The 25,586-nt window shown below is 45.9% G+C and overlaps 2 protein-coding genes across 9 annotated transcripts in view; one reads left to right on the forward strand and one right to left on the reverse strand.

Annotated features, from left to right (window-relative positions):
• FHIP1B (FHF complex subunit HOOK interacting protein 1B) overlaps window positions 1-24,214 on the forward strand; it is a 28,966-nt gene extending 4,752 nt beyond the window's left edge. For 3 of the 8 annotated variants that reach the window (XM_055548827.1, XM_055548828.1, XM_055548829.1), the window contains exons 2-12: window positions 6,287-6,615; window positions 6,745-7,383; window positions 7,737-7,895; window positions 8,088-8,174; window positions 8,381-8,581; window positions 12,369-12,448; window positions 12,656-12,861; window positions 13,254-14,033; window positions 16,502-16,680; window positions 16,840-17,002; window positions 19,746-24,214. In XM_055548827.1, coding sequence (XP_055404802.1) covers window positions 6,478-6,615; window positions 6,745-7,383; window positions 7,737-7,895; window positions 8,088-8,174; window positions 8,381-8,581; window positions 12,369-12,448; window positions 12,656-12,861; window positions 13,254-14,033; window positions 16,502-16,680; window positions 16,840-17,002; window positions 19,746-20,110 — 2,997 coding nt within the window. In that variant the 5' untranslated portion in view covers window positions 6,287-6,477 and the 3' untranslated portion in view covers window positions 20,111-24,214. The remainder of the gene's footprint in view (window positions 1-6,286; window positions 6,616-6,744; window positions 7,384-7,736; window positions 7,896-8,087; window positions 8,175-8,380; window positions 8,582-12,368; window positions 12,449-12,655; window positions 12,862-13,253; window positions 14,034-16,501; window positions 16,681-16,839; window positions 17,003-19,745) is intronic. The other 5 variants (XM_055548833.1, XM_055548831.1, XM_055548830.1 and 2 more) reach the window with 5 other exon arrangements.
• C15H11orf42 (chromosome 15 C11orf42 homolog) lies at window positions 20,593-24,684 on the reverse strand. Its single transcript, XM_055548835.1, has 3 exons — window positions 24,613-24,684; window positions 20,989-21,787; window positions 20,593-20,723 (listed from the first exon to the last, which is right to left on the reverse strand). The coding sequence occupies exons 1-3, from the start codon at window positions 24,682-24,684 to the stop codon at window positions 20,593-20,595; spliced, it is 1,002 nt and encodes a 333-aa protein (XP_055404810.1).
• Window positions 24,685-25,586: the final 902 nt, after the last annotated feature.

Here is a 25,586-nt window from a genome sequence, read left to right on the forward strand (position 1 = left end):
CTTGTTCTGAACTTTTCAGGGTTAACAGGGAGTGAGGGAGTCTTATATAGGTGACAGGAACACTGAACTTGGCTTTCTTTCAGGCTTTTGAAGTAGGTGAAGAGGGTCCAGGTTAAGTGTTAGCTTTTGATTCTGAGACACTGATTTAAGTGTGGTTCTTCTCTTTGAGGTCTTTGAAAATAAATGGGGGTGGGGTGGGGAGGGAAAGTCCTGGAGACCAGTTCCCCTTGGGTCTGTGATTAGTGCCTTATGTTAGTCAAGCAGTGGAGCAGAAGTGGTTCCCCAGGTACATCACAAGGTAGAAGGTGTTTGTTAGTCTATGGAATTAGGTTCTGGAAGCTGGAGGCAGTTTAGTTTTGGACACATTAAAACCTTACTTTGCTGAGACTGGTTGCTTGGCCCTTCCTCAGCTTCCCTGGGGATTCAGTGTGAGGTGGTGAGGATGGAAGTGTCAGAGTAGGTTAGATCTCTCCTTTCTGTCAGAGATGAGGATCTCTGAGAGATGGAAGACGGAAGTGGGAAGGAAAATGTCATTTGTAGAGCACCTAGACTTCTACATAGGTTATCTTATTTAAATCTTAAAACAGTAACAATATATATTTCATCAGGAATTTGTAGATGAGGAAACAGGCTCTGATGTGTGATTTATTTAAGGTCATGCAGTGGGAAAATGGTTGAGATTCAAACCTTTGTTTGAGGGACTCCAGAGTTCATGCTTTATTTACTACTTTGGGTTATTCTTGCTGGACCTTAAGGACCTCTATTCGTTTTCAGTCCTCAGATGAGGTATGTCTGAGGAAACATTCTGTAACCAGTAATGCTGTTGTATCAGTCAGGGTCTTTGAAGGTAGCAGATGGCACAAATTAGGTTTGGAAAGAATTTAATGATAAATGGGCTGTCATCTCTGACAGAAAGGAGAGATCTAACCTACTCTGACACTTCCATCCTCACCACCTCACACTGAATCCCCAGGGAAGCTGAGGAAGGGCCAAGCAACCAGTCTCAGCAAAGTAAGGTTTTAACGTGTCCAAAACTAAACTGCCTCCAGCTTCCAGAACCTAATTCCAAAGACTAACAAACAGCTTGTAAATATATACAAAGGCATGGGCAGAGTTTAAGGAAACTGACAAAGGATGATGCAGTATCCCGGGGCTAAGAATGTGACAAATGACAGGTCTAGGAACAGGGGAGATTTCTTCCCAGTAATCGCACTTGCTGGCTTTGCCTTCTCCAGCCCATGACTACTTGGGATCTTAAATACTAGGACAGACGCGTAAGTACTTTTTCTAGTGCATCTGTGCTGGTGATCCAAGTCAGTGTGGTTGTGTTTGATGGTTTATAGGAAACCATGTGGGGAAGACTGAGTATCCATTCTGTGGCACTTCCATTTTCTCCCCTCTGCTCTCTCCCTCACCCCGACTCTCTTGGGTGAGTGAGGGAGGGAAGAGTAGTTGGGTAGGGGGTAGTATTAGATATTAGCTTTCTTCTTTTTGTTTTCAGATTTACCGGAAGTGGCACCCATCCTTTATATTTTACTGTTTTCTTCCTTTCTCAGAGAAAGTGGTGTACTTCTTTTTCTCAGACTAGTACTATACTTGTTTTTTTTTTTTTTTTGGTCAGTTATCCCCTTCTGATTTATCCACAACCTGTTACTTTGTTCAGACTTCTTTTCCTCACTTGACAACTGCCCTTGAGGCTCCCCATCTGACCGGCTAAAATCAACTGACTATTTTTAGTTTTCATTATTTTATCTCTCTGTAGACTGTGCACTATGCACAACCTCCAGTTTCCTGAAACTTCCTTTCCTTGATTTCTTGATTATGGTTATTTCTTGGATTTCTCCTTCCATTTCTGGCTACCTTCACTAGTCTTTTTTAAAGACTCCTCCTTTGCTTTTTTAAATCCTGGTTTTCCCCAAGATGTCACCCTTGGCTCCTTTTGTGATTACTGATCTCTTCAGATGATTCCATCCCCTTACTTAGCTTCATCTACTACATATAAGCTGGTGACTCCTGGATTTATAGCTCTAGTCGTGATTTTACTCTTGAGCTTGACATTTCTACTTGCTTTCTGGACATCGTGGATATCTTATCGGTGTCTAAAAACTTAACATGTCCAAAACTGTACTCATTCTCTTCTAAAACACAGTTCCTTTGTTGTGTGTTCCTAGTCTGTTAGTGGAATTACCTTTTACTGAGACTCTTATACTTCATATTAGGGTCTTCTGTCATCCTCCATTCATTTGGTAGATCTTATTACTTCTACTTCATGGTTAAGTTAAATCTGAAGGCTGATTATCTGCATTTGCATCTCATTCTTGCCACTTACCAACTGGGTACCTTTGGCTACTTAACCTTTCTAGGCTTTGATTTCCTTATGTGTGAAATGGAGATAATAATACATCTATGGTTTTTATTAGGCTTAAATGAACAATAACATGCAGTGCTTAGAATGGAGACTGGCATATATAAGTGCTCAATGTGTGCTAGCTATTATAATTTTTAAATTCAGCATCTTGTTCCACAAATGTTTTTGAATGGCAGTTACTATGTTGGCATTGGACTTTCAGAGAAGAATGAATGATATGGTCTCTTTCGTCAAGGAGCTTGCTATTAGTGACAGATATTACAGGTGTAAACACTTTCATTATCACAGGGGACATGCTGTGGGACATAGAGGTGAATCTCAGATTTACCTTTTCTAATTCTGCTCTTACGACTTTAGTTCATACATTCCTTTTTTAAAATGGACTATTGAAACAGATTTTTATAAATTGTCTACTGCCATTAGTCTCTCTCTACCTTGTACTGCTAGCTGACATATTTTTAAAGGCAAATTTGATCTTACCATTTTCTTGTTTAAAAAGCTCCTTTATTCCAGGGTGTTCATAAATAAAACTCCTCAGCATGATATTCAGTGATATTTATAACCTTCACCCATGTTTACCTTTTAACTTAACATTGTCCTCTCTTCTCTAAATGGTCTGTGTTTAAGCCACACCAAACTTGCAACTGTTCTTTAAATTTACTATGTTCTTTCACAGTGCTGTATTTTTGTACATAATGTTTTTAATATGAAGAAGACTTTTTGCTCTGCTCTCCTTGTGACCAGTATCTCATTGTTAACGTTTTACATCAGGTATCACCTCTTTTCTGGAATCCTCTTATGGTTTCCAGGCAGATTTAGTTTCTTTCCTTAGTGCCCTCATGACATTTTTGTAAATACCTCTTTATAATATTTATTGAAGTTTTTGTTTATGCTCCTCCAACTGTTTTTATCCATCTTTGTATTTCCAGTGCTTCCTTAGCACAGTGCCCCAGTACTGGTATGATGTACACTGAATTAATCAATGAGTGGGCCCTGCCTGCTCCTTAGGACTGACTCTTCCCATTATGTCTTTTTGGGAAAAAAAAAAAAAAAAAAAAAGACTTATCTTTTGTTCTCAAGAAAGTTTCCTTAAGCAAGCAGAGTTGCTGCCTTTTAGTTGTGAGCAGATAGTGGTGAGAGACTGTGTATATGGGTAGAAGGAGGTGGTGGTTAATGTAACTGGAGGGCAAAGTATGGGTCTGTTGGCAGGTCTCTGGGTTCCTTTAGGCCTTGTTGAGTATAAAAAGGAAGGATGATTGAACCATGCCTTTCCTCTGAAGTTGTTGTTGTTTTTTTGCCTCTGAAGTTTTTATACTCAGGAGGTATTGTTGAGAGCCATTACTGCTGAGAGGGTGGTAGATGTGATGAAGAAGGAACTGTGAGCCATGGCTGAGGCCAACAGATGTTTACCATGATGGTATGGTCACTCACCTAGAGCCAGACATCCTGGAGTGTGAAGTCAAGTAGACCTTAGGAAGTATTACTACAAATAAAGCTAGTGGAAGTGATGGAATTCCAGCTGAGCTATTTAAAATCCTAAAAGATGATGCTGTTAAAGTGTTGGAGTCAGTATGCCAGCAGATTTGAAAAACTTGGCAGTGGCCATAGGACTGGAAAAGGTCAGTTTTCATTCCAATCCCAAAGGGAGGCAATGTCAAATTCAAACTACCATATACTGTACACATTTCACATGCTAGCAAAGTAATGCTCAAAATCCTTCAAGCTAGACTTCAACAGTACACGAACCACAAATTTCAGATGTTTAAGCTGGATTTAGATAAGGCAGAGAAACCAAAGATCAAATTGTGAACATCCGTTGGATCTTAGAAAAAGCAAGGGAATTCCAGAAAAATGTCTACATCTGCTTCATTGACTATGCTGAAGCCTTTTACAGTGTGGATTACAACAAACTGAAAAATTCTTCAAGAGATGAGAATACCAGACCACCTTACCTGCCTCCCGAGACACTTGTATGCAGGTCAAGAAGCAACAGTTAGAACCGGACATGGAACAATGGCCTTGTTCAAAAATGGGAAAGGAGTATGTCAAGACTGTATATTGTTACCCTGCTTATTTAACTTATATATGCAGAGTATATCATACAAAATGCTGGGCTGGATGAATCACAAGCTGGAATCAAGACTGCTGGGAGGAATATCAACAACCTTAGATATGCAGATGATTCTACTCTAATGGCAGAAAGTGAGGAGGAACTAAAGAGCTTTTTGATAAGGGTGAAAGAGGAGAGTGAAAAAGCTGGCTTATAACTCAACATTCAAGAAACTAAGATTAAGGCATCCAGTCCCATCACTTCATGGCAAAATAGATGGTGAGAAAGTGGAGGCAATGGCAGATTTTATATTCTTGGACTCCAAAATCACTGCAGACAGTGACTGCAGTCATAAAATTAAAAGATGCTTGCTCCTTGGAAGAAAAACTGTGACCAACCTAGACAGCATATTAAGAAACAGAGACATTACTTTGCCAACAAAGGTCTTTCTTGTCAAAGCTATGGTTTTTCCAGTAGTCTTGTATGGATGTGGTGGCAGAGGATGAGATAGTTGGATGGCGTCACCAACTCAGTGGACTTGAGTTTGAGCAAACTTTGGGAAATAGTGAAAAACAGGGAAGCGTGGCATGCTGCAGTCCATGGGGTCACAAAAAATCGGACATGGCTTAGTGACTGAACAACAGCTCTTTCTCTAATGAGGGTGCTCTGTCATGTCCGCAGGAGTGAATGTTGAATGCATCTGACAGGAGTGGGTATATGTATGTTTATGGGAGTGTATCCTTGTATTTTTTTCTAGAATTAAAATTCTTTTGCTTTTTTGATTGGTTCTGAATTTTTACCTCTTAAGATTATTCAGCAAGTTAAAGATCTGTTTGTGTATTTCCTATTGGGTGGGCTTCTAGGGAGGGACCTGTAATAGAAAAAGGTTTCTTCCTCAGAAGTCCCAGAGGACTAGAGTCAGATCTAGACTGGATTTCCTGATAGTTCATTGTTCGTTCGTTCATTCATTCATTCATTCACTCACTTGAGCATCTATACATTCAGCAGATAATTTATTGATCTCTAGGTACTGGCGATGCAACAGAGAAACCTTATCCTCAGTGAGCTTACATTGTAGTAGGGAAGATAGATAAATGAATAGACAAATATTTTCAGAAAATAAAAAAGTGTGCAGAAGAAAGGATTAGAAAGCTAGAGAGTGAAGGTGGGAAAATGCAGTTTCGATAGAATTGTTAAGTAAGTCCTCTTTGAGGAAATGGCATTTGGAAAGAGTGATGTGAACAATGTGAAGATCAGGAAAAGTGCATTCCAGACAGAGGCAAGAGCTAGTGTTCAAGAAAGGCTCCTATGAGTGAAGTACGAGTGAGAAGGGGCATGTAGGAAGTTATATAGATTAGATTAGATAGTGCCCTAGAGGCCAAGGTAAAGGACTTGGATTATTACCAGTGTGATAGGGAATCATTGGAGGGTTTTCAGCAGAGGAGAGATGTAGTATAATTTATGTTTTAAAACTCTAGTTGCTTTGTGGGGAATAGATTGTCAAAGGGCTAAGACTGGAGGCATGAAGACCAGATTGGAAGCTATTGCAATAGTGAGGCATGTTTGGAGGGTATAGATTATAGGCTGATGAACTGGATATTGGAGGTAATAACAAGAAGAAAGAAGGATGATGCCCAGGTATTTGACCTGAGCAAGTAGGTGAATATTGCTATCATTTATTAAGGTGGAGAAGGCTGGGGAAGTAACACAGGTTTGGTGTTGGAATGAGTTCTGTTTTACACGTGTTGACTTTAAAGTGCTGATTGTGTGTGTCGTTTTCAGTGGAGTGGTGGTTCTAAGTTCTTCCTGTTGGGTGGTAGAAAGAGGCAAACTTCTGTTAACCTCTCTATTCTTTCTCTTTGAATTAGATTTGTAGGTCTGGATTGGGCAGTGACCTCTGGGCTCACTGTTCCAGCCTGGTGTATCTTCTGGCTCCATGGACAGTTGTTGGCTCCTACAGACCGGATGAAGCAGACTAGAGACACAGGTGGAGAAAACCTCCAGCTGGCAAGTTCTCAGAGTGTGACTCTCTGGCCGCTGGCCGTGCCCAGCCTGCCTTATGGAGAGGATGAACTGGCTGAGCAGACTGGCCTCCCGGGGCCCTGGGCACCGTGTACCACAAGGGGCCAGTCTGCAGACCCCTGTCATGGCTGACCCTGAGACTTGCCTCATGGTTTTCAAGAATCACTGGTCCCAGGTAGGAGACTGTATACCAAAGGGCCCAGTCTGCTACCTGCCTGAGTCCCTCTAAATTTCTGTGTTTTCTCACCTTATCATCTAGTCACTTTATCTTAGATTCCTTCTCTTATCTGTCCTGATTCCCCAGGTGGTGCGAATCCTGGAACGGCAAGGGCCTCGGGCAGCTCCTGGGGGTGCTGATGATCTCAGTGCCGTGCGCAACCACACTTACCAGATGCTGACACTCCTGGCAGAGGATCGCGCAGTGCCCTTGGTCCCCACAGCTCCTGGGCCCCTGCTTGAGTTTGCTCTGCGTGAGGATCTGCTAACCCGTGTGTTGACATGGCAGCTTCAATGGGATGAGCTTGGGGATGGGGTTGAGGAACGGCGGGCTGAGCAACTGAAACTCTTTGAGATGCTAGTGAGCGAAGCTCGCCAGCCCCTGTTGCGGCATGGTCCAGTTCGTGAGGCTCTACTGATCTTGCTGGATGCCTGTGGCCGCCCTGTGCCCAGTAGCCCAGCACTGGATGAAGGCCTGGTGCTACTTCTCAGCCAGCTGTGCGTGTGTCTGGCCCGGGAGCCTTCATTGCTCGAGTTCTTCCTGCAGCCACCTCCTGAACCTGGAGCTGCTCCCCGTCTTCTCCTCTTTTCTCGCCTTGTCCCTTTTGTCCATCGAGAGGGCACCCTGGGCCAGCAGGCCCGCGACGCCCTACTCCTGCTCATGGCTCTATCAGCTGGAAGTCCCACTGTGGGCCGCTACATCGCAGATCACTCTTACTTCTGCCCGGTCAGCACCTCCTGGGATGGGTGTAGGGTATGGTGTAGGCACCTTCCTATTTAGGAGGTGTGGAGGGGCTATGCACCGGGGCCCTCTCCTTTAGCAAGTAGCCCCCTGGGTTTGAATGTAACACCTGGAATTGGGGTGGGGATGAAACTTGGGCTTATGTGGATAAGGCAGGTATGAAGGCTTTTCATGGGCCAGTGTTCCCAGGTGATGTCTTGGCACCTTTGGTAACTAAATATCTGCTCTGGTAATAGCTTTTATCCCTGTTCCATAAAAACTCTGGGTTAATAGTTCACTGTTTTCATTTTTTATATTGTCTGTGCCTTTGGTAACCTGTCCTTGGGGATGGCCCCCAGGTGCTGGCCACAGGGCTAAGTGCCCTGTACTCGTCACTGCCCCGAAAGATTGAAGTTCCAGGGGATGATTGGCACTGCCTGCGACGGGAAGACTGGCTTGGAGTGCCAGCCCTTGCGCTTTTCATGAGTTCTCTAGAGTTCTGCAATGCAGTCATTCAGGTGGGACTGGGGTTCCCAGGAGCTCTGGCCCTTGCTCATCTGGGGAAATGGGGTGGGAGAAGGTACAATCTCTGGAGTTCTGATTTTCTTTCAGCTTGAGGGGAGGGTGCATATATATATTCTAACATTTTGCTCCCTTTCTGACAGTAGCCCCCTTCAAAATGCTCCATCCTCTTTTTTGTACCCATACAGGTGGCTCATCCTCTGGTGCAAAAGCAGCTGGTTGATTATATCCATAATGGGTTCCTGGTGCCAGTCATGGGCCCTGCCCTGCACAAGGTGAGAGTCATGGTGGCAAGGCAGATTAAGGGATTAGGCTGAGGAGTGGTTACCTCAATGCCAGGACCAGTGTGGGTGGCAGTGGGCAGGGTACTCCTCCCTTTTTCCCTGTCTGTTCCTGGTACCTCCTTAGAACTTAAGGAAAATGGCTTTGTGTATATGTGGGGAAGCCCTAAATTTCCAAACTTTACCTTCCCTTCGTGCAGACCTCTGTGGAGGAGATGATCGCCAGTACCGCCTATCTGGAACTTTTCCTACGGAGTATTTCAGAGCCCGCCTTGCTCCGTACCTTCCTGCGATTCCTGCTGTTACACCGGCATGACACCCACACCATCCTTGACACCCTTGTTGCCCGTATTGGCAGCAACTCCCGGGTATGGCCCCTACCTCTGTCCTGGCTTACCTGGGTGAGCCATCTCCTCTCTCCAACCTTTGTTCTGGGAGGGTGTTTCTGCCCTTCTTTGGCCTTTGTCTCTAGTAATCACTTCAAAGTTAGGTGGCATTTTCTTTCTAGTATTAAACTTTTAACTATTTTGGGGACATTTTCAATGTGCTTCTCTGCTTTTGTAATATCTGGATATACATAGGACAGTTAAATTTTATGAATGACTTTGGCCACTCATGGCTATAGGTTTTGCCATTGTGCAGCACTTGTAATATGGCATTGACCTGAGAGTCTCTTCAGCTGTGTAGTGCTCTGTGGCTTGTTGTGGGTGACTCGAGATCACCTCTTCAGGCTCTGAGCCTGCTTTATAACTAGTGTGTTTACCTGTTCTTCCTTTTGAATTTTCTGTATTTGAACTGCTGTAACTTGGGGCACCCATCTGCCTACCTACCTAGTACAATTCCTTCCTCCTGAAGGTTTTAATCGAATGTTCACTGTGTTCACTGTACTGGTCTCTCGTACTGAGGATATAATGGTAAGCAGTTTTTGCTGACTTCATGGAGCTTCCTTCACAGAGTAGGTAGAGAAGCAAACACATAACTGAAATAATTGAAAGTTGAGGTCATTTTTATAAAAAACAGGCTGCTTAGAAAACAGAGAGTGAAAGTGATAGTCATTCAGTTATATCCAAGTCTTTGTGACCTCATGGACTGTAGCCTGCCAGGCCCTCTCTCCATGGAATTCTCTAGGCAAGAATACTGGAGTGAGTTGCCATTCCCTTTTCCTGGGGATCTTCCTGACCCAGGGATCCAACCCAGGATTAAAATTTGAAAATGCGTTGGCAGGTAGATTCTTTACCATCTAAGCCAGTAGGGTAATCAAAAAACCTCTCAGAGGAGATGACATTGAACTGAGACCTAAAGGTCATGAGGGAGCTAGCCTACTAAAGAGCAAGCAGAAGAACAGTCTAGGAGAGGGAGCAGTGCTTGCAAAGAACACAGTGGGGGAGAGGAAATGAAATGTATTTGAGAAGATAAAAGACTAGTGTGATTGGAGGTGTAGTGAGCATGGGGAAGAAAGGAGGGAGAGGTGGGTAAAATTCAGATCATGCATGGCTTTGTAGACCATGGTAAGAAGGTTAGATTTTAACCAATAGAAATATATATAAAATAGGAGTAAGTTGTCTAAGTAATAAAGACCTGCTGTCCTTCTGGGGGAAATAAAGCATTTGTTTAGCCATGCACTTTATGGCATTTATTTTGGCTCTATCACCACTTTTATTTCCTTCTTTTATTACAAATAATTGAAGTTCTCTGGGTCTTTGTGTTTGAAGTAGAAGGTCTTGGATCACTAAGGGTTCTGGAAAGTTGTTCCAGTTACCTGAGATACCTGGTAGTAGGGTTTGAGGTAGGTAGGATTTCTGGATAGCTATGTTTTGTATACTTGACATTCTCCTGAATAGCTAAGTTTAGGGTATGTGTGAGATTTTTAGACTGACTCTGATTTGACCAGAGTTTCTGAACCAAGTGTACACCCTAAAATTGGAAAAGGACAATAACTACAACAACAGATTCTAAGCTCTGCCTTAGGTCTCTTGAGTTATATTCTTTGGAAGTAGGCCCAAGGCATGTGAACTTTTATAATACTCCAAAATGTAAGTATGATACATGCCTTAGCTTAAGAATTATTGGTATAAACCAATAGGAAATAGTTGCCAAAGCTTTAATTTTACAAAGATACTGAAAAAGTTTTGTTTCTAATTATGCTGAAGTTCGACCATTGTCTTAAATCTATTTGGCTTCATAGAATGTCCTGTTCATGTTTTGAGAATGTTGATTTCCTTCCTAGGGTTGATTTTTTTTTTTTTTTCCCCTGTGCTGGGCTCTGTCCATCTTGTTTTTGTCTTAATCTTACCCTAACTTCTTTGATTCTCCCTCAGTGTCTTTAGTCTTTAGCACATATTTCTGTTAGTATTGCATTTGGTCCTCTGGTTTCAGGAGCCTTTCGTGGTCTTTGGGTATTTATTCTTGGCTGTCTGTTCTTGGAGGAACCAAATCTGTTCTGATGTCAGGATTCCCATGTTAAACATGCAGGTGCTTTCCCTTTCCTGTGTTTGGCCCTTTTAAGCTTTAATCTATTGGCCTGACTTTGTAACCACTATAGCCTGACTTTCATGGCCTAAGGTGAGTAATTCTGGCTAGCTAGTCTGAGTATCTGAGTATCTGTATTAGTTTCCTATTGCTATCATAACAAATTATCACAAACATAGTGGCTTAAAACAACACAAATTTATTACCTTACCATTCTGTAGGTCATGTATCTGGTACTGACCTTACCCTACTAAAATCAAAATGTCAGTGGGGCAGTGTCTTTTCTGGAGGCCCCAGGAGAAAATCCATTTCCTTGATCATTTTAGTCCTTGGTCATATTTACTTAATTGTAGTTAAAGGATGAGATTACTATTTTCTTGCTGGCTGTCAGCTGGGAACCATTCCCAGCTTCTAGAGATCAGCTAAATCCTTGACTTATGACTCCTTCCACCCTCAAAACCATCAGTGGTGGATGGAGTCCCTCTCATGGTTCAAATCTCTTTCTTTTTGACCCAACTAGAAAATATTCTTTGCTTTTAAAGACTCATGTGATTTAATTGGGCCCCTCTGGATAATCCAGGCTACTCTCCTCAACTTAAATTCCTTAATAACCTTAATCATGCCTGCAAAGTCCCTTCTGACATGTAAGGTAAAAAGGTACAAGATCTGGAGATTAGGATCTGTACATCTTTGAGGGCCATTTTTCTACCTACCACACAATCTTTAATGAGTCTGAGTGTTTTCATTAAAACTCATGTTTTAATGAGTCTGAGTGCTAGTTAAAATGGTCATTTAGGGTAAATATCCATGCTGACTAAAATATGAATTGCTATCTTATCTCTTTGCCACCATGACTGGCTTTTAACTTCCCCTCAGTCATTTGGTAAAGGATGAACACCTAGACTGTGGAGGTAGTGCCCTAGACTAAGACCCAGTGTTTGTCTTCGAGGAGCTCAAGTATACTTGTCATAAGGGAAGTACGGAGACAGCGCTTGGGGATTCAGCGGAGGAAGGGAGAACTTACATGTGTCTGCTGTCTTTGCCTGGCTGGAGGTGAACCACCCTTATTGCTTTTCTAAAACAAAAGATTTCCCTTGTTCTGGACCCACCTATTTTTTCCTTTTCCTGTCAGCTGCCCTTGAACTTTTCTTTATCCTACCTTCTCCGAGAGACACTGGTGTTGGAGGGGTGACTCACACTCCATGTTCACAGCCCCACCCACTTCCCAGCTGGGATTCTTCCAGGTTCTCTCTGGTTTCTTGCTGGTAGGCATTCAGTTACTATGCTGCTATAGTCTGCTGACTGGCATTCACTTAGTTATCATGTTGTGTTGTCTCCTGTTAGACATTCACTCAGACCCAGTATTTCCTGGGATCTCTTCATGGGTATTCCTTCCATTTAGGTGTTGCTAGAATCTCTGTTGCCAGGTATATGTAGCCAGAGTTTGATGACAAGTTTGTGGTCTGTAGAAATGCATTAAATCTGGCACAAGGTTTGTTCCTATCTGTAAATAATGATATCTTGACCACAAAGATAGTGTAATTATTTATTTAATATTTGAATGATTGTTACATGCCAAACCCTGTGCCATTGTTGTTTTAGGAGTGGTTGCTTGGGCCTCAGGTTGTGGGGGGCGGTTCCCATTTGTTAAATATCTTGAAGGACTGAGAGCTCTTACAGTGACTCATCTCTACCCCCTCCTCCCTCCCTCCCCCCCAGCTCTGCATGGTGTCTTTGAGTCTCTTCAGGACCCTTCTGAACCTCAGCTGTGAGGATGTCCTGCTGCAGCTGGTTCTCAGGTAGCTGTTGGGGCAGGGCTGAGGGATGGCTGATCCCGAACCTTCAGGGCTGTCGGTGCCTTGTGCACTGCTGGGGTGATGGGTTGCATGGGGGTTGCTTGTGCATGTCCTCTTGAAACCTGGCTTAGCCATGTAGTTCCACTGATGTTCTCTCAAACCCTGTCCTTCCTTCCTGATCTGTCCTTTCTTTTCTGCTGTCTTTCCCAGGTATCTTGTCCCGTGTAACCATGTGATGCTGAGCCAGAAGCCGGCTGTGCGTGACGTGGACCTATATGGACGAGCCGCAGACAAGTTTCTCTCCCTAATCCCACGCTGTTGTCGGCACCATGCCTCCAGCCCACCTCGTGCAGAGCATGCCTCGTGGGCACGAGGTGGGCCTAGCAGAGAGGCAGGGAGAAGGGAGGACACAACGGGTATGGCCTGGGTCCTGGGGGAGCCTAGCAAGAAGGCGGGGCCAGGGTGGAAGGAGGGAGGTGGCTGTGAGTGGCATTCCATCTTTAGGGAAGTTGGTGAGAGGTGTTGGAGGGTGGATCATTAACTCTACCAGAGAAATTTAGCTTCTGAGCAGAGCTGTTCCTTTTTTTCACTCTGGTCATGCTCTTCTGTTTCTGTTGTTTTCATGGTGATGGTGGTGAGGGTGGTGTTGAATGAGGAAAAGCTTAATTTCAGTGGTGGAGAGTCAGCTGTCCAAATCAGTCACATTTCTGCTGCTCTGTTGGCTTCTCTTGTAGTTACCCATGTTGTGTCATCCCTCCTCCTGCACCTCTGTCTCTTTGATCCCTCTTATGTTTTTTCCCCTCGGCAGGCCCTGGAAGCCCAAGTGTTGACTCTTCTTCTGTGGTGACTGTACCCCGGCCCTCCACACCATCTCGTCTAGCCCTCTTCCTGCGACAGCAGAGCCTGGGTGGCTCTGAGTCCCCAGCCCCAGCCCCTCGCTCACCAGGGCTTGCTACGTCCCCAGCCTCCAGCCCTGGCCGCCGGCCCAGCCCTGTGGAGGAGCCTGGTGAGCTGGAAGACAATTACCTGGAGTATCTGCGTGAGGCGCGCCGTGGTGTGGACCGCTGTGTCCAAGCCTGCCGTACCTGGTCTGCCCCCTATGATGGCGAGCGGCCCCCTCCTGAGCCTAGTCCAGTTGGCTCCCGGACTAAGAAACGCAGCCTACTGCCTGAGGAGGGCAGGGACAATGCGGGGGAAGGGGAGGAGGAAGAGCTGGGGAGTGGGGGGCTGGCTGGGGGTGCACGGGAAAGCCTTGGCCACCTGCCCCCTCCCCAGCTCAATGGGCTGCCAGGACCATGGCCTGAGGGGGCCAAGAAGGTTCGTCGGGTGCCAAAGGAGGGAGCTGGGGAACCACTAGAGGACACTTCTGAGGGCATGGCAGGACTAGAGGGCTTTGGGCAAGAGCTTCGGGAGCTGGAGGTGGCATTGAGCAATGGGGGTGCTGGCTCTGAGCCTCCTCTAGAGCCTTCACTACCTCTTGAGGAGGAGGAGGCCTACGAGAGCTTCACCTGTTCCCCTGAGCCCCCTGGCCCCTTCCTCAGCAGCCCTTTGCGGACTCTCAACCAGCTGCCAAGCCAGCCCTTCACTGGTAAGCTACTTAGCCTAGGTCTTCTCCTTTGTGTACTCTTTGCATGTTCTCGACCTGTTTGTGCTAGTTTCTGAGGCTTCTTGGCCATGTCATTCCTGTGTACTTGCCTAGCTCCTCATCCATTTTGCTTGGGTCCCCTCTAGATACATATCATGTCATACTGTGTCTCTGTGTCTGTCTGTACATCTTCCATGCTTGTGCTGGTTTGAGTATTGACTTTTGTTTCAGCCTTATATGTCTGTCCTATGTGCATGTTCCAATTCTTCCTCAGTCTGGCCATTTCCTGGGATGTGTGATCAGGATATTTTGTGTTTGGTGTTTCCTGGTAAATCACAGTAATACATCTGAATCATGTGGAAGACATGGCCTGTCCTGTTTGTGAGGCACCTGTAAATCATGCTGTTCCATGCTGTTCCTACCAGTGTATCTGTCTGGGTGTTGGGTCTCCTGTCAGCTCTTCTGTGGCCCACAGTCAGCTCTCTGATGTAGTTTCCTTTTTCAGCCCTGGCCTCCTTTCTCCCAGCCCCTTTAGAGAAGGGCTCAGTTTCAAGTTTCTCCTGTTTCCTATCCTTGTACCTTGCCTTGACTGCTCAGTAAGCCTTTCTAAGGGTTTATGGGTAGTGGTAAGAATTGCAGCAGATAGAGGGAAATACCTCTGTCTGGGTAAATTAGATCAGTGACATACCGCAATCAGGGAAAATGACAACGCTGGCCTTGACTCCTCCAGTTAAGTTCTTTTGGTTTCTTCCAAAGACCTAGGGGTTAGACCTGGCCTGAGTGGCTGGGCTAACTGCATTTTGTTTTTGTTTGACCCTGCTTTACCCAGCCCAGCTCGCACCTGGCTCTTGTCCCTCCTCTACATACCATCCTGGGGGTTGTTGGGGAGACACTTCTGGGAAGCTGTGTAGTGATTTGGACTAGACATTCCTTGAGTTAGTGTCCCATCTATGTCTTTGATGCGTGTAAATCACTTACTGTGATGCTGGTATATTGTGAGAACTCAGCATGTGGTAGTTTAGGATTATTATCTTGGGCGGATGGCAGATAGTAGTTGACCAAGGCACCACATGTCTTTCTCACATGTTTGTAGTGAGGTTATTGTGCATTGATCAGTACAGTCAGTACATGTTCTAACTGGGCCTGGGATATACTGCCACACTGCTTGCACATCATCAGGGCTTTTGCTCTGGAGTAATAACAACTCTTGCAGACTATAGAGAATAGGTGTATTCATTTACTTAGCCTCTGCTTTGCTCTTTCCTTTTCTATGCCACTAGAAGGTGGTGTGCAGGTTTTACCACTTTATTGAAGTGTTAACTGAAGCTTTCTTTTTTCTTCTTCATAAACTCATCTGAGCTTTTTGTCTTGCAAAAAAGTCCCCTGGAGATGATAAGGGATATCTTAGGACCTTGCTAAACCAAGAGTTGATTTAGAGCTAAGGCTAGTCATGTGTGTGTGGAGTGAAGACTGTTCTAGTATCTTTTTCAGGATTCAGTGTCTCTTGCCCTTCATTGTTCTCCTGGCTTAATTCCTAGGGCAGTTCATAGGCATAGTCCCTTTCTCCCACAAATCCCTGACCAGACAGACTGTGATGGTTCCACTGTACTAGTGTTGGTGACCTGGCTCAGTTGAGGCCAGTTCTTCTAGAAGGTCATTCTAATCCCTTCTGCTAGTCTCGTTTCCACCAAAGAGTCTGTCCTGGATCAGTTTTCTCTGGCCCTGAACTAAGCTCTTTTTTTCCTACAGATTCTATCTTACCACTTTCGTTCCCAGTTCTTGAACAGACCTGATTATTCCTTTGGTTCTCCAAAGATTTCTCCCCTTTTAAGTTGATCAATATAGTCACCTTCTTTGCCTTCATTATGCTTTCTTGTGGCTTTATTTTTGACTCAGGTCTAGTGTTATTCTCTGTCTTGTGTGTAACTCTGTTTCTTCTTTTGGTTCTAATCACTTAGTCACTTGTTCTTTCTTCAGTTGTTCTCTTGGGTTAAGCTTTTTAAAAATTGAGAAATATCATATAGCTTATAGTTATTATTGAATACTTAAAATTTGCTAGATTTTGACCTAAATGCTGTGTATCAGTCTCTCTTTGATCCTCTTAATAACCTTGTGATGTGGGTGTTTTTCTTATTTTAACAAGTAGGAAACTGTGCTTGGAGAGTTTTGATTCATCTAGTAATTTTACTAGTAAATGGTAGAGCTCAAATTTAATCAAGTCTGTCTAATTCCAGAGCCTGTGGTCTGGCTCTTCAGCTAGAATGTGTATAAAGCTGGCATCTGGCCCTCTTGTGGGTCCATGTGGTGTCTGCCATTTTATCTTGTCCAGAATAGGTGTTCACAGGATATTTAAACATTCCCAGAGACTGAAATACAAATAATTTTCACCTAGTGGGGGATCTCGTTTTGGGGAGGAATGTGTGTGATGTGCACTGTGTTCAGGCCTTGTATCCTTGTGCCCACCTCCCCAGGCCCCTTCATGGCTGTGCTCTTTGCCAAACTCGAGAATATGCTGCAGAACTCCGTCTATGTCAACTTCCTGCTGACGGGGCTGGTGGCCCAGCTGGCCTGTCACCCCCAGCCCCTGCTCCGCTCTTTCCTGCTCAACACCAACATGGTCTTCCAGCCCAGTGTCAAGTCCCTGCTGCAGGTGTGCGATGCATGCGTGCATGGGTGCGTCCAGGCTCCACAGTGGGCCAGGCCCACAGCTGGAGTAGCCCTGGGGGTGCTGGGAACAGGCCCGGTGGGGCTAGAAAGGACTGTATCAGTCTGAAGCCACCCAGAAATGTCATGAAGTTGTGCTTCATAGGTGCTGGGCTCTGTGAAGAATAAGATTGAGAGCTTTGCAGCCTCCCAGGAGGACTTCCCAGCACTGCTATCCAAAGCCAAGAAGTACCTCATTGCCCGTGGCAAGTTGGACTGGACCGAGGGCCCTGCAGCAGGACCTGCCCCCCGCCGATCTGATTCCCTAGGTGAGGTCTACCCTGCCACCGCTTCCCCATCTTCCCTAGGCAACTAACTAGCTCAGGTTAATTGAATTCTTTTAAGGTTGAAGCCTTGTGGTGGGAACTGGAGAGTTGCAGAGAATGGACTCTTGATTTTATCTTCAAGTTTCTGGTCAGAGGAAAAATAGTTATGTCCACTGAGAGCCAAATCAACAGTACCAGCAAAAACTACTCTAGAATCTGGGGACAGGCAAGGGGACAGAATAGTTTCTAGATTGAGATTGTTTTTTTTTTAGGTTGCAATATTGTTAAAGTTTGGTAAAGGATATTACATTTGACACGGGTCTTGAGAGATGGGTAGGACTTGGGTGGCAAAGGAGTGGGATGACTTTATTATTTGTTCAGGAGATAGCATGAACTGTTTAGCTGGAGCACGGAATTTGGAAGGTGGTGGAACAGTTGGTAGTAAGGCTGGGAAGATTTCATCACAGCAGAAGGTTCTCAGAGTAGAAGTTGGGATGGGTGGAAGTTGTAAACTTTTAGGCAGTGAGATACCAATTGGAGGTCCTATATGTGGGAGTGGAGAGATAAGTATGTAAGTTCATGTGCTAGGTGCACTGGAGTTAGGAGAACATGGAGTCAGAAGAGCAATCAGGAAGCATCTGCCATAATGCAGATGTGACCTGTGAGGCTTGAATTAGAACAGTAGAAATAGGAAGAATTTGATAAGGTGGAAGTGGGAAAGAAGTATTGGCAGAGTTTGGTGAGTAGTTGTGAGGTATGAGGAAGAAGGAAGAGTTATATATGAAGAGTTACATATGATGTTTTAAATTTAGATCTTTTATCAGCAAGTATCTGAGTGTTTGAGCTTCCCAGGTGGTGCTAGTAGTGAAGAACCTGCCTGCCAATGCATTGGGCATAAGACATGCGAGTTTGATCCGTGGGTCGGGAAGATCCCCTGAAGGAGGTATGGCAATCTACTCCAGTATTCTTGCCTGGAGAATCCCTTGGACAGAGGAGCCTGGTGGGCTACAGTCCATAGAGTTGCAAAGAGTTGGACATGATTGAAGTGACTTAGCACACAGTGCATCTGAGTGCTTGCCATGTGGTGTTGTCTTTGGTACAGGAGACTCATGGAGGTACAAGATGAGATCTTTACTTTGAAAAAGCTGATAATCTAGATGGGGACTAGAGGATTGTCATAACTGAGGGAGCAAGGTCCCAAAGGTGGTGGAAGTAAGTAGGATCCAGAGCACCAGGGAAATTTTTTTCCCCCTTTGAGGCAGTTGAGAAATCAAAGGAGGAAATGATATGTACCAGTGGAGTTTTGAGATGTAGAGGAAATTTTAGGGAATTGAAGTCATCCTTTATTTGTTAATCAAAGTAGGAGGCAGAATAATACGCTGAGCAAGAAAGCAGAGGTGAGATGAGGGCTTTCGGAGGAAAGTGTGTAGGTTGGGAAGAGTACCAGGAGGGTTAGTATATAGCTGTGAAGGCCCAGTTGAAGTTTCTTAGCATGATTTCCTCATGGTCTAGTGCCAGGAAGTATTCTTGCTTCCACAGTCTTGGTACTATGTGCACTGGGATATAGAGGTAAATAAGACAGAGTGCAAGCCCTTAAACTCACAGATTAATGTTTGAGGAGAAGACATGAGAACAAGTTATTGAAATGCAATGTGATAGGGCAGTAAAATGGGAAGTTGGTGGAGGCCAAATTAGAGGAGAGTTGGGGTTAGGGGGATTAGGCCAGGGATGAAAACAAGGAGAACAAAATTAAGGCAGAAGGGGCTACAGAAGCATGAGAAGAGCTTGGAGGGTTCCAGGGGGGAGCAGATAGATGTGGATGCCAAAGCCAGGGGCTCTGTAGAGTCTCAAGAAGAGGTGGGAGGAAGTGTGTGAACCTGGTTATAATGGGCTCTAAAAGCCACATTTAACGTATCTGTTTAGTGTATATCTGTCACCAGTATTAGAGGGAGAGAATGGGAATGATATCATGATCTGGAGACTAGATCCCCAGAGTCTTGGCCCTAGGTCTTGGAAGGGACAAGAATACATCCAGGGCCAGCAGTGTCGGCAGGAAATTAGAGGAGAAAAGGCAGTATTTTCAGTGGTTCATTTGAACTGACATGTAGTTGTCTGGCCACAACCAGTGGGAGGGTAGCTTTGGTGGTTATAGGAAAGGAATTGGTGGAAGGCCAAATGGTAGCACAGGAGAGTAGATCTTGGAGGGATAGCAGTATGTGACAGATCTGATAAAGTCACTGAACTCTGATTGCATATATAGCCCCTGTGGGTATTGAAGGAGCAGAGGATGTGGCTGAGGTGTCATAGATGGGCAGGGGGAAAGGGGAAGTGTTTGATTCCAGTACAGGAGCATGCTGGGCAGCAGGAAGTAAGGGCATGTTACAGACAGGGGAGAAAGAGCTTAATGATCTAGAATAGTGATTGGAAAGGGAGGAGCAGTAAGAGAACCCCTTAAGGTAAAGGGACCTGGAGAAGGGAGTGGTCCTGTCTGAAGTGTCTGAAGGGTTGTGCAGTGTCTGAAGGGAGTGAAGTGTCTGAAGGGTTGACTGAGCCTGATGGTTGACTGGTAGGATGGCTGGATAGAGGGAAGGAGGCTGAGCAGGCAGCACTTAGGTGTTAAGAGTCCTAGTTGAAAAGTTCATGAACCTGGGAGGTGGGGGTAGGGTAAGGTGGGGACCTCTCCTCTCCCAGGCCAAGGGATTCTGCCTGACCTCAGCACCTTCCCGACACTCCTGTTTGTTCCCAGTGAAGAGCCGGAGGCCGTCCTTGGGGGAGCTACTCCTGCGGCATGCACACAGTCCAACCAGGGCTCGGCAGGCGGCACAGATGGTTCTCCAGCCTGGGAGAGATGGTGGCGCAGGACTTGGTCTAGGTGGGGGCTCCCCTGGGGCTTCGACGCCGGTCCTACCCGCCCGGGGTGGGGCCCCTGAGCGCCAAGGTGAGGCTCTGCGAGTCAAGAATGCTGTCTACTGTGCAGTCATTTTCCCTGAGTTTCTCAAGGAGTTGGCTGCCATCTCCCAGGCACATGCTGTCACCTCGCCTTTCTTGTTGGATACTTCCGAGGAGGGGTCTGGCCCTCCTGTCTCAGGCTTTGGGCCCCTCAATCCTTAACTTTCTTCCATGGACAATCAGGGCCTTGAGTGGCCTGGGCTGGGGCCAGGGTATAGGCTCCTTTTTATGTTTGGAGGCAGTGGCAAGAGGACTTTTTAATTTATTTCTGATGAATGTTTTCTGGAGAACTTGTTGCAATATGTATAAAAGGGAAATCTCTATTCTGTGCTCATTTTTCTTTCCCACCCTTTATCTGTGGGGCTGGGGCCCCAAGAAAGTTGTAAATAGATGCGGAAGTGGTCAGGGTGTGTTCTCTCTGGTGAGGACATGATGCCAAGGTTTCAAGGTACTTCTTATGCCTTTAGAGGGTGAGGGGAAAGGAAGCCTAGGGAAAAAAGCTGGGACTTTCCTCCTCCAGACCCCCACAGGAAGAAGCAGCATGGGCCCAGGATGTTTGGGGGAGCAGCAGTTGATGTTTATTAGGGACCAGTACCCCATGTCAGATCTTGGGGGCCTCGCCCCCTGAATCTTTCGCCTCAGCTTCATTCGTCGCTGTCGAACTCCGAGGATAGACCCTGCAGCAGGGGCAGGGACATGGAGTGCCGGTCGGGGTCCCCGGGGCCCCCACCCTGGGCTCCTGGTGGGGGGCTGCGGGGGCTGAACAGCCAGTTCTCTGCCAGGGTTGGGGATAGTCACAGCTTGACTCATGCCCTAGTCTTTCTGCCTCCCTGATCCCTCCCTCTGGTCTTCTGTGCTGTACCCACCCCCTCACCAGGACCATGCTTCCGTCTCACCCTCCCCTGGCTCCCTTACTCCATCCCCTTGACCAGGGTCCAGTGCGGAGTTATGTGTGGCCCACACATTCCTGGGCTATACTCCCCATGCACTTTCCCTCCACCGTATCCCAGCCCTCTCATCTTCATTTCCTCTAGCAGTACCTGACAGCATCTGGGGCCCCCTTCGGAAGGGGTTTCGGCCCTTGTAGGAGAATCTGGTTGGTCTGCACTCTGGCCCTTCTTGGGGAGGTGGTGTAGGTGGGGCTGGGACAGGTTGGGGCACATCAGCAGCTTCGGGGATATCATCAGAGGCTGATGTAGGGGCCGGAGGTGGCATGATGCTGAGGTTGGGTCTGGCCCAGCTGGCCCCTTGGGGCAGTGGGTCTTTGATCAGGGGCTTCTGTGGTCCCAGCACTCCCTTGGGTTGCAGTGAAAACTTGAGGCAGGAGAAGGCAATAGGCAGTGACCGTTGTAACCGGAGCAGCTGGGGCTCATGGGCTGTCGGCAGCAGCCCCAGCTGTAGCCAGGAACAGGAGAAGACCTGGTAGATGATGTAGATGCTGTGGGTGCTTCGGAGCCAGGGAAGAGACGGCTGTAGGCTCACCTGCCCTGGTGGCAGCAGCAGGAAGGCCATCTTCTTGCGTAGACCCCCCATGTGTAAGCGGATCCGGCAGGGCTGCCCATCCAGCAGTCGCATTTCTTCATAGGTTATCTCTGCTCGGCTGTTTGGTGAGTATTCTCGAGTGCAGTGCGCGAAGGCACCCTCAGAGCCTGCCTGTTCCAGGAGGTTTGGTAGCAGCCCCACTGGTTGTAGTGCCCGCCGGCCCTGCCTACCTGGCAGAGCCAGGCGGCTGTGGGCTGGGCGGGACTGTTTCACTAAAACACCCAGAAGGTCATAGCACGCTGCATCAGACAGAAAAGGTACTGCCACTACATTGGGCCCAAAGCGCTCCTCGATAACCTGCGGGCAGTCAGTATATAGGTCAGAGACTGAGTTAGGGGCCAGGTTAGGAGTTAGTTAACCTGGTAGCCTGCTCTAGATGGACCCTCCCTCTGCCAGTGTTCTTTACACTCCACAACATGCTCAAAGTGTGGTGCTTCTTGCTTGTCTCCCAGTTCTTCCCTGTAGCAAAACCTGAATGTCTCCTGTGTGCCAGACTCTGCTAGATGCAAGAGACTTTGTCCTTGTCCTAAAACAGCTCAGAGAGCAAACTGCAGAGCAGATGATTTAACAGCCTTTGTCTTTGATTGAAGAGGACCAAAGATAGTTTCTAGGTGATAATACTTTAGCTTTGAGGGAATTAGTAAGCTAACAGAATGGTCAGTCCATGCAGAGGGAACAGCCAGTGAAAAAACTTGAACTTACAAACTAAGAGGGGCATAATCAGGAACATATAATTTCATATTAAGTGTAGGGTATGGAGAGGGACAAGAATGCAGGAGCTTAATTATTCAAGGCCTTATGTGCTAACTGATGGGAATTTTATCCTGAGGACAGTGGGAAGCCACTTGAAGGGCTCTGGTTAGGAGGGGCACGATTCAAGTAGGCATTTTAGAAAGTTAATTTTATCTAAGAAGGCATAAAATAGAGAAAAGTCAGTTAAGAGCATTGTAAAATTCCAGGCAAGACATGGTAAGGCCCTGAAGTAAAACCCTGGGGGAAGATACTTAGGTTATAGAATTAGTAGGACTTGGTCACTTAAGGGGTGAGGGAAAAGGCATCCTCAACGGTTATTCTTAGGTGATTGGTTAAATGCGTGCTGTTATTAACCAAGAGTGGATACACAAAATAGGTTTGGAAGTCCATGCTTATACTATGTCTATAACCCCTTAGTATACACCTTCTGCCTGAGCTGAAGGATAGTTCTTGTGTGGATTTGAGGCCTCATGTTGTTAGTACTAGTTCCTGTAGGCTTTTATGGATCACAGTTCCTCTTGGTTTGGTCCTTCTTGTCTTGGCCTTTTTGTGCTTGGTTTTTGCCATGAAAATTTATTAGGCCCTTATTCTTACCCTGAGGGCCCCAATGTTATCCTAAAGTGCTCAGCTCTGTGCTAGGGTGAGTGTGTTCTTGGCAGAGTCATCATTTGAGACCACTGCCTGCTTCCACTGCACTTCTGGGTGGAAGTTCTGAGGACTTAGAGGCCTGCAAAGTTAGCCTCTTCCAGGGGCAGCCCATGAAAGTGATGGTGGAAGATTATCTTCCTGGAGGTACCTTGGTGGTTTGAGTTCTGAATAGGGAGCCCTTGAGCCACATCCTGTTTAGTGAGATGTCCTATGAGTGCCCACTAACTCAGCAGTTCTGGAGAGGAAACCAGGTCACTCAAATGTGTCCTGCTCCTTGAATTTGTCACATATCACCAGTGATTTATCCTGTATGTCTCTACCCTGACTTTCCTGACAATTTTCCATTTAAATAGAACAGGGAGTTTTTCTGATTGTCAGAGGAGGTGTAGCTTTCTGATAGTTAAAGAGCTCATTTACTTCACCCCAATTGATCAGGACCATCCTTTCCCATTGCTGAGACTAGTTGCTCTCATTCTTGGGAGGACCTTGGCTCTTCTCTTTCTGCCTGGGAAGCTGACCTCTGTGGTGAGCAAGTACTCCATTTCAAATGGGAGTTACATGCCATTAAGGCTGCTTTGAGTTTACTGGATACTTCAAGATGATTGTTTTAAACTTGGTGAGTTGCCTTCTGCAAATGCTTCAAATTCACTTTAATTCAGATAACATGACCAGAATTGATCCCTAAACTCTCTAATCTCAGAAATTAGTGGCCATCTAAATTTGGTGTGGTTTTTTGGACACTGGCAACTCAGATAGAGCTGAAATCTGCCTGCTCCTGAAAATCTGTATATTTTGGTTCAAAACCCAAGTTTGTCATTCTGTGGAAGTTAAACTGGAGGGAATATCTGTGAAGAGGTCAAAGGTAAAGTTCAGGTTCTTTAGAAAATGTAAAAGGCCTTTCACCATTAGCCCCTGTACCTCTTCTTCCTCATTTTCATCACTACTTCTTTGAACTCTATTCCAGAGGACTATTTGCAGTTCACTAATACACATTTTTATTTTCCCTTTCTTGGCTTTTGCACATAGTCTACCTTTAGTTAGTACACTGTTCACTCACTCCTGCCCCCTTCCCCCCCATTTAGGTGTTTATTACTCACTCTTGGAGAAGGCGATGGTACCCCACTCCAGTCCTCTTGCCTGGAAAATCCCATGGACGGAGGAGCCTGGTGGGCTGCAGTCCATGGGGTCGCTAAGAGTCGGACACGACTGAGCGACTTCACTTTCACTTTTCACTTTCATGCATTGGAGAAGGAAATAGCAACCCACTCCAGTGTTCTTGCCTGGAGAATCCCAGGGACGGGGGAGCCTGGTGGGCTGCCGTCTATGGGGTCACACAGAGTCGGACACGACTGAAGCAACTTAGCGTAGCGTAGCGTACTCACTCTTTATGTGCCAGGTATTCCTCTTCCCTCCATGTGAATAACTACTTGTAGAGCTAGAATGTTACTCACTCCAGAAAGCCTTCCTGACCTAAGTCTGTCTCCAACATAGCACTTCTTCCTACTCTCAGCTCTCCATCCATTGTCTTTCAAGGAAGCTTTTGTACTATATTTGCAATTGTAATCAAATTGGCCACTTAGTGCAGCACCTCTCACAGGAGACAGCACTGAGTAAATATTAGTTATTATTGTCTTCACCCTTCCAACCTCTTCTTACTTACAAGCTGCTGAGACCTATGTAGGTTACACTGTGTTATTTCCTCTTTTGCCCTCTTTTCCTACCTTATCTTTGATGAGAGTCCAGGTGGCATCAGCTTCATCCAGTGTCAGCAGGTGGGGGGTACCAACCAACATGATGGGGTGTGGGAGGGGTTAGGCTGGGCAGTGGCTGCTGCAGGAACCCCAAGCTGCCCAGGGAGGTGAGGCCCCCGGTGCCAGACTCTGACCTACTGCAGCATGAGGTCATAGAGGTCCTGCTGGGTGTTGGGGCCTTGGGTGGGGAGAGGGCAATCACTTTCATAACCCCACTGTACCCACAGCCTGAGTGCATATTTTTTAGTCAACCCCTTCATTCTCCTGCTATAGCGGGGGAGGAAGATTCAGGTATCCATTAGGATGTGTTTATGTGTGTGTGTAGTTCTTGGTTTGAAATCTTTAAGGAAACAGGGTCAAGCCTTTCCTCCTTAAAGCAATTTGCAATGCTCTGTTGTCAGTTGCAAATGACTTCTTTGTGAGGTTGGATTGGGGTCTTGAAAGACATGGGAGAAGCACAGATCAGGACTTAAACTGAGAACAAAGCAGTGGCTTTGAACCTTGGCTGTACTTTGGAACTAACTGAAAGCTTTAGAAATTATTAGTACCTGGATCCTATGCCCAAGGATTTTGACTTAATTGGTCAGGAATATGCCTGGGCATCAGGAATTATTAAAGCTCCCAGGCAATTCTAATGTGCAGCCTAGGTTGAAACCCTTTATTAATGAGTGGGTTACAATTGCAATAAAAACCAAATGTGTGTAGGAGGGTGCCAAGCTGAGCAGTGACAGTGTGGAGGATAAGAATTGAATTGGGATAGTGTTGCCTTAGTAACTGGAGAGAATTTTCAGGAAGCCAGAATTTCCCAGGTGAATTTAAGAAGAATTTTCTTCATCCTCTGTTCCCTTTCCTAGGCTGCTTTGTATCTGGTGGATGCTCTTTATGGCCCTAATCTTTGGTTTTCAATTGTGTCTCTGCCACAAAATCTCAACCTGTTGTTTTGC

Source organism: Bubalus kerabau, chromosome 15 (genome assembly GCF_029407905.1).
Source record: "Bubalus kerabau isolate K-KA32 ecotype Philippines breed swamp buffalo chromosome 15, PCC_UOA_SB_1v2, whole genome shotgun sequence".
NCBI lineage: Eukaryota > Metazoa > Chordata > Mammalia > Artiodactyla > Bovidae > Bubalus > Bubalus kerabau.

Bases quoted from the DNA above. Each gene is read 5' to 3' on its own strand.
- C15H11orf42 (XM_055548835.1), bottom strand. From the start codon at position 24,684: ATGTTGGTTGGTACCCCCCACCTGCTGACACTGGATGAAGCTGATGCC. The intron at 21,788-24,612 runs GTAGGAAAAGAG...GACTGCCCGCAG, and splicing joins GGACTCTCATCAAAGATAAG to GTTATCGAGGAGCGCTTTGG. The intron at 20,724-20,988 runs GTACTGCTAGAG...CAACCCTGGCAG, and splicing joins GGGGCCCCAGATGCTGTCAG to AGAACTGGCTGTTCAGCCCC.